The 13728-nt window shown below is 37.4% G+C and overlaps 1 protein-coding gene across 6 annotated transcripts in view; it reads right to left on the reverse strand.

Moving 5' to 3' along the window:
* The window catches only part of BTRC (beta-transducin repeat containing E3 ubiquitin protein ligase), a 181567-nt gene that overhangs the window by 14011 nt on the left and 153828 nt on the right, over nucleotides 1-13728 (reverse strand). For all 6 annotated transcript variants that reach the window (XM_082854906.1, XM_082854905.1, XM_082854904.1 and 3 more), the window contains 6 exons: nucleotides 12121-12352; nucleotides 8650-8836; nucleotides 3597-3693; nucleotides 2808-2945; nucleotides 2218-2336; nucleotides 139-388 (listed from right to left, as the gene is read on the reverse strand). In XM_082854906.1, coding sequence (XP_082711032.1) covers nucleotides 139-388; nucleotides 2218-2336; nucleotides 2808-2945; nucleotides 3597-3693; nucleotides 8650-8836; nucleotides 12121-12352 — 1023 coding nt within the window. The remainder of the gene's footprint in view (nucleotides 1-138; nucleotides 389-2217; nucleotides 2337-2807; nucleotides 2946-3596; nucleotides 3694-8649; nucleotides 8837-12120; nucleotides 12353-13728) is intronic.

Genomic DNA, 13728 nt, shown 5'->3' on the forward strand with positions numbered 1-13728 from the left:
TTTTTACGCATAAACTAGTAGTTGATTTAAATATTAAGTATTCTACAGTGAGGGTTAAGTATGAAACTGCCCTTGAGCAGATTTCCACATGAACTTCCCTTTTCTAAGTTGGGGACTTACTGAAAAATGCCTTTTTACCTTTATAGTCCTATCCCCAGATGCAGAAACGATGTACTTGTCATCAAAGTCCACGACATTGACTGCAGCTCGGTGTCCAACAAGCACCCTCCTGAGGGTGATGTCAGTTGGGGAGGCCATATCCCACACCGCAATGGAACGGTCTTTGGAACAGGTCACCATCATGCCATTATTGAAACGCAAGTGCAGAACTGCTTCACAATGGTGAATCAATGTGTTTAGCATTTCACCTGTATTTACATCCCACACCCTGGAACAAACAACATTAAGGTTATCCGAGATTGAGGAGGAGCTCATGCTACAATCTATTACAAGTATTGGACCACCTCACTCCCCACCCTTCCCACCCTATTCTCATAGTTAGTGTTACACCCTACTTTCCTTCTGCAGCTCTGAAGTTGAGCTGAGTTAAAGTGTACTGATGGATCATGGGGAAGTGGTAGACAGAGGGCTGGACTGGGAGAGAAGGAAGAGGAAGGGGATGGGATGCTGTCAATGTGAAATCTGGGCTAGTTTCAGGGGGCTGGAATGAGGTTGCAGCGACCATCACCAGAGAATTGGCCACAGACTTCAAGATTATCATATACCTTCTAACATTCAATCTGTTACATTTTAAACTGGGAATCTGATTAATAATAACTACAGCACTGGTGGTCCCACAGACAGCCCTCAGGTCCTAGACTGACATAGGCCAAGAAGCTTCCCTAACAGACTGACTTAGTACTATGGATTTGAGTTTGATGATGCTGGACCTTTTCACCACATAGATCAAGGCCTAAAATTATCTAGACTCTAAATGTAAGACACCATTTCTGTGCTTTAAATGAGTGTAGGGATCAAGAACAGCCATCCCAATATCAATATGGGCTTCACAGCAGAGTGTGTGACCCTTGGATAGCTTGAGAATTTTTTGTGAAGGTATATTTTACTTTGATCACTCTATTTTTGTATATTTACTTTGTTTTTTACAACACATTTTATTTCTTTTTTCAGTTTAACCCTCTTTTAGAAAATCATTTTTTCCCTTGTCCTATAAATGATGTTAGCCTTTACAATCTTTCAGCTTCCTTGAGGCACTCCACAAGCACCAATAAATGTTAAATGTTGAGAACTCTAAGAACAGAATTTGCTGTGCCTTTAAGTCAAAAGACAAGAAACAGGAATGGCCTTTTCTATTCACAGAGGATAACTTGGAATGGTAAACATTTAGCTTCAGAGAATCTAACAATGCAGTTAACTGCTTTTTTCCCTATTTTTTTAAAGTTACTTTTGATGCATTATGTTTGCTAAATCCTTTAGCTCAAGGCAAAATTCCTAACAGAGGTTTCTAGTAGTGCTGCTAGTACCCAGAACTCAAGCTACAGTGGACTCCAGCAGCATAATGGCTGTGTCATCAAATCACTAATGCCTCTGGAAATTGAAGGTCCCTCCCTGAGTGAAGCTTGCAATTAAAAACTGCAGGGACAGCAGGGGAGGGGTTGACAAAGAGAGAGCTTTGCTCACCTGTACACATTTTAAAGGAGATACGCATGCCTGTACTACAGTTATAACCACTTGAAAGGAAGGCTTCATTCCATTCATGTCATTCCCCCATGAGGTGGCTTTTGTAAGAAATGCAAGGTATACCAAGTTTCTGTAATAGATGATTCCCCCAAATCAAAATAGAATATGTAGTTTCTTTTTTTTTGTAATTAAATTTTTTTTTTATTTTTAAATATTTATTTATTTATTTAGGCTGTGCCTGGTCTTAGTTGCGGCACGTGGGATCTAGTTCCCTGACCAGGGATAGAACCAAGGCCGCCTGGATTGGCACTGCAAACAAAGTCTTAACCACTGCACCACAAGGGAAGTCCCTGTAGTTTCTTAAATGTACAAAAATGTAAACTTACCGTAACCATTCCTAAATCAAGTTTTCTAGTTTTAGACTGACACAATGATGGGGAGAGCTGGTGGTTTATTCTTTTTTGGTTATGAAGTTTCTTAACTGTATTCATGCAAATACATACAAAATTACTATCTAAGACAGAACAGAGTGAATCTGATATTTCAGAGTTCAAAAGATCATTTGAAATTTTCTACCTGACTGTGGAATCCGATGATCCAGTTATGATCACCCTCTCGTCATACTGGAGACACAGGACAGAACCTGTGTGGCCTGTGAGAATTCGCTTGCATTCCAATGTGCTTTTATCCCAGATCTAGGATGGCAAACAAGATCCTTTTGATCATTATGATAATGGGGTGCTGCAGAGACTTGCTGGCTCTATTATGTGTTTGATTCCCCAAAAGAATCAAAGCCCGGAGTAGTGTGGAATGCATTCTTTCCTATACGTATAGCTAAGCACCTATATATATGTGGCTTCAGTACTAATGCAGACTTTATCCTTTTCATTAAGGAACAGCGGTAGCCTATAATTATGTGAAGGCCAAAAGAGTAATAGCCCATTCAGTGCACTTCAAGAAGAGAATTTAACCCTAGCCCTATCCACTTGCATGCATTTCTGGAGGGAAGCAGGCATTTTTCCTTTAAGGAAATTTTGGCTTTTGGACTGGAAACAATCTAAAACTCTTACTTTCTGGAAATACTGCTTAGAGTTTATGCTTGATTGCTTTATACTGTGGTCGTCCTCACCCCTTCTGCTACCTTCCCATAACTGAAGAGACCTCACCTTGATTGTGTTATCTCGAAGGCCGCTTACTATCTTCTGATCATCATACTGTAAACAATAAACTCCTTTGCTTGTTTCACTGCGGCAGTGGATTCTCTGTAAGCTATGTCTTCCACATCTCCAATTAGATTCTATTGTCTGAGAAGAAGGAATGGTAAAGAAGCAATAATTAGGAGAGGACCAGAACTAAGCTCTTATCTGACTTTCATGGTAACCAATGACAAATGCTCAATGCTTTACTCTACTGGATATATAAAACTTAAGGCATTTTTTTTAAAAAGCCACTCTTTAACGCTGTCAAACATTTTTCCATGTGCAAAGTAATTAAAGATTTATTTTCTAGAACTCTCCTGTATATAACTCGTTGAACTAAATAATAAACCTGCTAGAAAGAAGAGACTGTTCACCAACAGAAGGCAAGCTATGAACCACATGAGGTTACCTATTCAGTGCTCATCTTTCATTTGTGGTGGCCATTTCTACCAGTGAACTTCCACAGAGGCTCAATTCAGAAGATATTTGAATAATGGCTTATAAGTGCAACTTTAGCAGTTTCACTGCTGTTATGGTATTCTCTCATCTATTTATCTATCAGTAAACAGTTTTTAAAAGCTTAAAATTTTTTTTGCCTGGGAATTTACTATATTTAATCTATCCTACTCACTTGTAAAGAAATTGATTTTTAACCCACACAATAAACCCTAATGGGTTTGCTGTAACAATGCTGTTACTGAAGAATGTTGATGATTCTCTAGTATTTGGCAAATACCGAAATATATAGATTCTTACCTCAATATCTTGTATGATTTTAGGATAAAGTGCTCTATAAAAAGAGTTGGGAGGAGCATTCCCATCAGGAGGTTTGTTTTTGAATAAATACTGTCCCCTAAAAAACAACAAATATTTCCCAATAAAAATCATAATATTATACATTTACAAGGAACTTCCTATTTCTTCAAAGTGTTTTCACAGTTACCATTCCATATAATCTCCATAACTAGCCTGGAGAGGTGTGAAGTTAAGCTCAATTTCAAGAGTCCATGTCAAGGAGGAACTTTCTGGGCTCAAAGGAACTCTGCCAACATTGATTTGCTTTTGGGTAAAACATGATGATTTCTAGTATAGAACATCAGAGTGTCAGGCCTTCAGGAATATTATGTCAATAGACAAATGGAATGCACACATTCAGAATTCATCTATTGACTAGCAGACCACTGTACAGACAGATTCATTGGCCTTATCTTTTGAAAATTTTGTTAGTGATAATAACTACCACCTTTGAACTAGGCACATGCCCCAAAGACTTTTTTTTCACTGAGTAAAGCTGTGCCAGTGTCAGTGGAGCCTAGCATTGTGGGCAGCAGGAATGGCTCTGTCACAGAGATCACTTTTTCTAGTCTCCAGTTATATGGAGTAAGGTGTGTTGGCGGCTCAGGCACCCAGGCTGCTGGTGATCAGTGTAGCTATGCTTTAAAAGGAGCAATTTCGACAGAAAACAAAGGGACCACAGGAGTGTCCAGCAGCAATTATGAAAGCAGATTAAAAAAGAAATGCCTAAGAGCACTGTGCTGTCCAGTCTAAGGCACAAAATTGACTTTCACAGGTGTGTTCCTGGCTATGTACGTACATACATGGATTTTATTGCCTTTCCTTGATTCCAGTGAGCAACATTTGTTAGCATCTCCTTCCTTATGACAGAACATCTCTGGAATACTCATATCCCAAGCTAGATCTTTGCTACAAAAAAAAAATCAGTAAATGGCAATCACTTCCTGCTGGGTAAAAAATTTAATTCCTCATCCTGAAGTTAAGAACCCACCAAACACGGTGTGCAAGCTAGTAAACCCCACTATGGGTGTACTAACTGCTGTTCTCATTGGCACTGTGCCTTGCAAAGTGGAGATAGGCAGAAATGCCTCTGAGTGTAATCCTGGCACCAGAGAAATCATGTTTTCTCTGGGCCAGTCATCCACTCCTCCCTCTATAGCTCCATTACAAAATAATTAATTGTTCAGTGTCTCTAGGAGCACTTCTCTCCTGCCCTCTTCCTATTATACACCTTGAAAATTAGTTGAGAAAATTTCCTATCAGGAAGGTAGCTGGCTCTGACTTCTGTGTTGATACAAAAAGGGTAATCTGCAACAAAGAAGCTAAAACAATAGTTTTTTTTTTTTAAAGGGACTAATAGGAACAAGAAACATGATATATCAACATAAGGGGCAAACAAGACACATTATGAAATAATTTGGGCTTCAAGATACACTTCTCTGAACAATATTATTCTATAAACATATTGCAGGCAAACAGATTTTGAATGAAGAGGTTCTAATCTGGTTAATAGGGAATTTCTCTGGCGGTCCAGTGGTTAGGACCCGGCACTTCCACTGCTGGGGGCCCGAGTTCAACCCCTAGTGGGGGAACTAAGATCACGCAAGCTGCACAGCTCAGCAAAAAAAAAAAAAAAAAATCTGGTCAATAATTACAATTTAATAGTTTCAACGTCAACATCCTTTAATGAGGTAAGAATCACTATATTCATTTGGCAGATGAAGAAATCAAATGTCAGGGAGGTTAAGCAACTTGCCCAAGGTCACACAGCTAGTGAGAAGACCTGGGATTTGAATCTAAGTCTGACTTCAGAGGCCACACTCTTAATTACTTTATATCTCTGGTGGGTTTTTTTGTTTGTTTTTTAAATTTTTACTTATTTATTTATTTTTGGCTGCGTTGGGTCTTCGCTGCTGTGCGCGAGCTTTCTCTAGTTGCAGCGAGTGGGGGCTAACTCTTTGTTGCAGTGTGTGGGCTTCTCGTTGTGGTGGTTTCTCTAGTTGCAGAGCACAGGCTCTAGGCGTGCAGGCTTCAGTAGTTGTGGCACGTGGGCTCAGTAGTTGTGGCTCGCAGGCTTAGCTGCTCCACAGCATTGGGATCTTCCCGGACCAGGGCTCAAACCCATGACCCCTGCATTGGCAGGCGGATTCTTAACCACTGCGCCACCAGGGAAGCCCTAACTACTTTATTGTCTCTCAATGCCCACCATTTCTCAGAGATTCCTGTCCTCCTTTTAATCTCTGGCAATCGTATACAGGCACCCCAGGATTTTCTTCATATGTAATGAAACTATACCCTAAGGAAAAAGAAATCATACAAACCTCTGATCTCATTTTCTACCCCACTGTATTTATCACACCTTGCTAAAGTATTTGAGTTTCTTTGAATCAAAGGTGCTACAAAAAAGGGTGGCTAAGTGTTGAAAACTGGTTTCTCAGTCTATATTTATTTTGTAAGTCAAAACCTTTTATGATGGAAGCTCTTTGACAACAGGGACCACTTCTATTGAAATGCCTAGTACTTCTGAGAGTGTGAGGACATGATAAATGCTAAATATTAAATTCAGAATGTTATCATAAAATGTGATCTGCTGATTAAGAAAATGGACTTTTCCCAAGTGGTCTTTTATTATACTTTTAAGAGTTACCATTACTGAGCAGAGAGAATATTCAGTATTATTCAAGAGAGAAAATAAGAGTTCATGTCCTAGGGGCAGAGTGTCAAATTCATCTAGATATAAAATACAACAGTAGAGTGGAAATTAAACCCAAAGCTTTTTTAGAAAACTGTATTTATTTATTTTTGGTTGGAAGAAATGGAAGAAACTTTCAAAGACAGTATTTGGGGAAAGGTAGTATAACAGACTTTATTGACAAAGGAGGCTTGGTTAAGACAACCTGCAAGAAAAAAATGAAAAAGTGATCATAGATTAATTTTTTTTTTTAAGTGGGGAAGGACAACTAACACAGGAAGAAAGGCAACATGTAAAAATAAGCAGCCACAGAATGTGAAGGGGATACTGGAGGCGATCTTCATGGGGTGAACAAATATTTGAAATTTCATGGGTCTGTATCAAGCTGATAAATATGGCCAAAGACAAAGGAATACAGTCAGAACTCTGAAGGATCCTCAAAAGAGCAGGAATGGGTTTCTGTGGTTGAAGAGATAGAGGGAAAAGTGATAATTGGTGCTGAATCCTGAATTATTTCTCAGCTATACCTTCACACACCCTTTTAAAAGGCCAAAAAGCCGTCTGGTTCAATGATCTTACTTGGTTTTTTCTTCTGTGTAACTAACATAATAGATCTTTAGTGCCAACCCTAAGCAAAACTGTGGAGCCTACATTTATCTTTGGCATTTTCACACGTATGTGTCAAGACCTGTCCATCTACTTCTTGTTCTCCCTGCCTTCAAAAAAAGAGACTTTGTAAAGTCTCAAGGTGTGATAACGGCTTATTGTCATTTACAGTCCAAATGGGAACAAAGTACATTCTAACAGGGAACAAAACCTTTATAGCTATGGGAATAAGTCTCTACAACTGAAATTTCAGGTCAGGACTTATTTGGAGGGGAGTTTCTTTTCATTTTTTTTTTCTTCCCCTGAGGGGTGGACGAATATTCCTAGCTGCCCTAAAATTTTCCCATGTAAGCAACTGCCTCCTCTATTTCTAAGGCTCATCCTGGCATGCTTAGCAAAATGATGGACTTCGAATGCCATGCAACTATATACTTTTTTGTTTTTTTATACAATATAAAGAGTTTATTTCCAAATTATGAAATAAGTTATGAAAGGTAAGATTTCTAGTTTTCTATATAGTGAAATAAATGAGAATAAAGAAAACATATTCGGGAAGGAGAAATAATAACTTTCACTTATGCAATTTTTACATAGCCCCAAACTGCCTGGCGTTTGCTTCCTAATTTAATTGAATTTGGGAGAAATTTTAAAGTCTTCCTAATAGCCAGAACGACAGAAATCTCTTGAAGCACTTGGTATAATGTTTAGAGGTCATTATGTTTATTATTCTTTAATGAATTTCAAAGATGCAAAAAAAGTAAGGGAGCTGACTATATTTTTATGAAAATTGCTAAGAAAAGCTGATCCTCCATTCTTAACTGTTCTGTATCTCTTTATGATCCACGATAAACAATTCATAAAATTAATTGCTCAGGATATCACTGAGCATACATATGCCTGCTGGTGCATATCTCCCAACTAAAACATTTAATATGTCACCTTTATTTTATTTATGAAATATTCACACCCAACTTTCTTATAGTGACATTATAGAGACATCCTCCGAGAGAAAATTATATATAGAAGACATCTTCCAGAAGTTCTAATGAAATGGTACCATTACATTAAGAGAACAACAAAATTGGTGACTATCTCTTGGGCTGCTAACTATATAATGCCTTAAGGGATTCAGGATTAAGCAGTAAAATCTTGAGAAAATATAAGAGTCTTAAAAAGAAACAATGATTTATACTAAATTCCAATCTTCCCTCTTTCTGATGGCTTGAGTTCTTATTCTAGTTGGGCATAAAAATAATTTTGATTACAAAGGTGATAAAACACCACAGGCAAGGGCTGAAGGCAAGAAATCTGAAAAAGAAAATAATTATTTGTTCTGGATTATTTTAGGGGAAAGCTAGATCTGATGGCTTCTGTGTGATTCAAAGCCATCTACTTGCCTTATAAATTGCCCATCAGCCCTTTTTCAGGATACCAATCTCTGCCCAGAGAACAGAACGCTTCAAATAGAATGGCTGGCCAGTTTTTTTATGATTTTTTGCAAAGCAGTATTAACACATTATTATGTCACTTATGAGTGACTGGTCAGAAGAAAAACTGTCAAGTACACGAACAACTATTTAACATTTTTTGCTATAAAACAGCAAAATCACTGTATCAAAAGATAAGTGGTCTCATGGCTCCCAATAATACTGTATTCCAGAGACTGAAAGGCCAGGTCCTGAAGCTCTGTAACAGTAAGAACGTTAAAAGCCTCACCACCCTCTTCGTTCTGCCAGGCCTCTCCACAGAGAATCTGTCCTGACCATTCTCTCGATGAGCTTCTTCCATAACATGCCATCAGATGTCACTCGGTACCATTCCTTGCACACAAGTTCAGCAGCACATAGTGATTTGGCATCCAGGTATGACAGAATGTTCTCAGCGATGTGATCTAAACCCCGAGCTTTCGGTGGGGGGAGGAGGCAAAGAAAAAGAACATAGATAGTGGTGAATGATTTTTTACAAAAGGTCCTTTAAATCAGAACAGCATTTATTCTGCTATGAAGGCACATTACTGTCCCTAGTGTGGTCCAGTTTCTTTTTCAAACAGACTGGGGTAAAATGAGTGTCAATAATTTTTCTATAAGGTTACAGAAATGAACAGTATTTTCCATCTTCCTTTAGATAAGGAAGTGAAAACTAACAACCAGCAAACCCCCCAAGACATTAAAAATAAAAAGGATTCCAGGAAACAATTCACATCTATCTATATGGATTTCGGCACTAGGGGATGTTCTATGGATGGCATCTCAAACTCTGTGGTTCAGACACCCCACACCCCAATTCTCTATATTAGGTCCATTTCTCATTCTGTTTCTATTACTGCTGCAGTTCCTAAGCTGTTCAGTAAAAGAAATATCCTTTAAATGTACTGGGGGAGAGGCACTAAGTCAGAATGTTCTGGATTATAGAATTCTGGGCATGCAGAAAGGAGAGAAGAAGGAAATACAGATTGATATAGAAACATTCCAAGAGGAATGACCGAGAGGTATGTTTAAGTTCGAGTTTAATTCTAGATGTTTAAAAAATATATTCGAGAACAGTTGCTGCTACAAAGCCTAAATGACAGTTGGCCAAAAAAGGAAAAAAAAAATCCCAGACCAATAGAAAACTTATAATTTCAGAGGCTATTTTTGTAGGATATACAGAGAAAAACAGTGGAAATAGATCTTGGACTGTGTTAACTGGGTGGGCTTCTCAATTACAATTCTCTACTACCCAAATCTGTACTGGGGCCTCAGAGGAACAAATCCTGAAAAATAGGATATTTGCACTAACTTTTGGCTGCTGTTCTAACTCACAAGTGAGACAAAAACATTCAAAGTTACTTCTCTTTACAGGTTACATATCAGAGGTTTGCTAAAGACTTAAATAGTGCAGAAAGATTCCTTCATACTCTGATTCCCTTAGGCACAAACTTAACAAACAGGAGAGAGAATACCACATTTCATTTTGTGTCTTTCCCCTGAATCATACAAAGACACATTTGGATGCCATTAGCAAAAATCCAAATGTGCTTAAACGTTATTTTAATTATAAAAATTGTATGGATATCAGTCACATTTTTCAGCAGATTTGGAAAAGAAAGCATTAAATGGATCTTGTTTGGCTGGCATCACATGTTCATATTTAAGCACAAGCAGATGGAGGCATTCATCACCTAATTCTTATTAAAGAAACATGACTATAAGCCAATTAAAGATATAATAATTAGTTCATCATACAAAACACAGTAATGGCACAATTTCTGCATCTTTATATTGAAACTTTCTACACCATCAGAAGTTCCCAAAATGCATTCCTGTTTTTAATGGCTGGCATGAAATTGCTCCTGATCTTTCACTATGTCCCTATAATAAGTCTTTGGAAGTAATTTCACCTAACACTCCAAACAAACCCATTACATTAATGGATTACAGGCATTTTTTGAAGTAGTCTGGTTTACTAAATGTAGCCAGATGGTGTAGGTTCATAAGTTAAAGCGGCCATAAAGCATTAGACTGATGATTTAGTGTCTTATGAACTGGTCAGCAGATATACATCAGAGATTGTTATTAGGCAAAGGACACACAAGTCTAATCATCTCCTGTTCAATTCTTAGTGGTATATGCTTGAGATTGTAACATGTCTCAGTGACTGGGAAGAGCACAGTAATGAGGTACACACAGATTGTTCGCACAAAGAAAACTGTTTGCCTATGGCTAAAATAAAATCCAATGAGTGAAGAAGGGGCAGAAATCTATTCTACTTAACAAAAGATATAGGAACAATTTCAGCTTGAAAATGGTTATTTCTAAGATATAAATAGGCATTTCTTTTATTTTAAAGGGCAATTTAAATTCCAATTTTGGAAAAACAAATTTTTAAAAAGATATAATTGGCAAAGGTTAAGCAGAGTGGTAACATGCAGTTTGGGGGGAAGGTATAAGTTGGTATATTTTTCTTAGAGGATAGTTTGGCATATGTATTAGAAGCCTTAAAATATGTTCATAATTCATTAATATAGAAATCCCACTTCTGGTATTTTTTTCCCTAGGATGCCCAAAAGATGAATAAGAATGTCCACCACAACACAGTTTATAATGCAAAAAACATTTTAAACTACCTAAATGTTCAATAAAGTGTTTAAATAATGTGTGCTTCAATCACCGTAAGTAATACAAATACTATAAAAAATTATTTTTTAAAAGAACCAACACTTAGAAAAACACATTAAGAGAATACAGTAAGAAAAAAATGTTACAAACACTTATGAGGGAAATATACACACCTAGGAAAAATATTAATAGCATATTAGTAGTTCTCTCTGAATGGTAGGGTTCTGGTAAATTTTATTTTTATATTTTAAACTGTTTTGAATTTTCTAAATTTCCCATAAGTGCTATAATCAGGAAACAACTGAAAAAAAATAAAAACAAGATAAGCTATTTTAGAGATTCACTCACTTCTGTACTATTTTTCTTTTAAAATAAGCTATTAACACAGGTGAGAAACTTGTATTTTCCTGAGACAGCATTTCCCCCAAATACTGATGCCTACATAGTATCCTAGATCACCATCAAGCATTCAGTGAAACAACCACAGCACTCTCCAAAGTATTTTAAGTCTGTGTGTGTATATGTGTGTCTGTGTGTGTCTGTACAAATATATATATATTTAAAAATATATAGTTTATAATAGCTATTTAGTTCCTGAGCAGTGAGATTGTAAACCCTGGCATTTACATATTTAATATCACAAGGCTCCTGAGATACCCTTTCTAAAATATTCAATTAAAAATGTTTCTTATTCATTCCTATAATGTAAATATTCGGTTGATAAATTCACATAGAAATCCAAATTCAAATACATTAGTTAATATACCTTAAAACTAAGACACATTATAAAAGACACATCTCAAACCAGACAACACCTCAGAAAAGATTTTATTTAAACCTACATGTGAGTAAAAATAGGGTGAATAGAGACAGGGAGAAGAGAGGGGAAAGAGGAGTCTATTATTTACAGAGTTTGATTTTTTGTATTTATATCCCAAGAAGGTACAATTTAAATGCTCAGTTTGTAAAAATCAAGCCAACAAAGATTTTTTTTTAAATAGAGAGATAATAGAGTTGTAGATTTAGTATGATTACCATTGTAACATATCTTCCAGGCAAATTAATGGCTTACAAACATCTGTAGACATACCTGGCAGAGCAGTTATGAAATCCCTCTGCAACATAGGTTTAAGATACGAGTTTATGTGCCCATGTTGGTAATGACACATTTGGGATATAAGATGTTCCACAAATTCCACTTGATCGGACTCTGACCACTGCTCAAAATATTTGACACACAGTTCCTTTTCCTTCTCATAGCTTGCCGAGAGCTTCCGTTGCTTGGGCACAATCATACTGGAAGTGCCATTGGCAAGTTTTGTCTGTAGAAGAGGTGAATTGAAAGAAACATATAAGTACTGACAATAAGAGAAATTATATAATTTTCCAGTCTGGCATGCTATGTTATGTATGTCTATATGATGGAGCTCACTCTGTTACTCTATTAGTAATTGGATGTTTGCAAACAGCAGTTATATGGAAAAAGCCACAGAAATACCACAGCAAGTTGGTAAATCTGGAATACTGCTGGATGACAAGGTATCCATTTCCAAAAGTTCGTAGGAAAGCATTATTTGGAGATATATAGATGAAAAACGATGAAAGCATGTTATTACTAGCAAGCAAAAAAGCTAATTTGCTTTTTCTTGTATACACCAGTTACTGGGCATTTATACAATTACTTACTCACAACTTTTTTTTTTTTTTTTTTTTTTTTTTGCGGTATGCGGGCCTCTCACCGCTGTGGCCTCTCCCGTCGCGGAGCACAGGCTCCAGACACGCAGGCCCAGCGGCCATGGCTCACGGGCCCAGCCACTCCGCGGCATGTGGGATCCTCCCAGAACGGGGCACGAACCCGCGTTCCCCTGCATCGGCAGGCGGACTCCCAACCACTGCGCCACCAGGGAAGCCCACAGCTTATTTTTTAATAGTCAAGTAAGAAATCCTCCAAGCAAAGAAAAGCCAATGAATAATTTGAGACCCTGGTACCTTTGGAGATAAAGCTTAAATAACATCAATGCTCAATATACCCTTTTCCTCCCCCCAACCACCCCAAAATCCTATCTCTGCTGTCTTCAAAATTATATGCCATAAAGTCTTCTATATTAATTGATTCATTCAATAAATATTAATTGAGCATCTATAATGTGCCAAACACTGTCCTAGATGCTAGGAATACAGCACTGAACAAAAATAATACAGTCTCTACCATCAGTAACTTACATTTTAGTAGGTACAGCAAGCTAAAAACATTACCATACAAACAGAAAATATAATGTAGATAGTATTTTGAAGAAAAATAAAGCAGGATAAAGGGATAGAAAAATTAATATATGCTATTGTGACGGGCAAAAATCTAAGATGGTCCCCCAAGAAATTCTTGACCCCTGGTGTACAAGCATCTCTCTCAGTTATTCAAACAAACATGTAGGTACTGCCGTGACTTAATTAAGGTCCCAAATCAGGACCATGAGATAGGGAGATTACTCCAGTGGGTGTGATCTAATGACATGAGCCCTTTAAAAGCAGAGAGTTTTCTCCAATTGGTTGCAGAAGAGAAGGGGATCACCTGACTAGGAATTCAGTCATCCTTAGGAGCTGAGAGCAGCTCCCAGCAGACAGCCAGTAAGGAAATGGGGACCTCAATCCTACAAAGGCAAGGAGGTGAATTTGCCAACAACAATAACAACAATGAGCT

This window comes from Leucopleurus acutus, assembly GCF_964270905.1.
Source record: "Leucopleurus acutus genome assembly, chromosome: 14".
NCBI classification, from domain to species: Eukaryota; Metazoa; Chordata; class Mammalia; order Artiodactyla; family Delphinidae; genus Leucopleurus; species Leucopleurus acutus.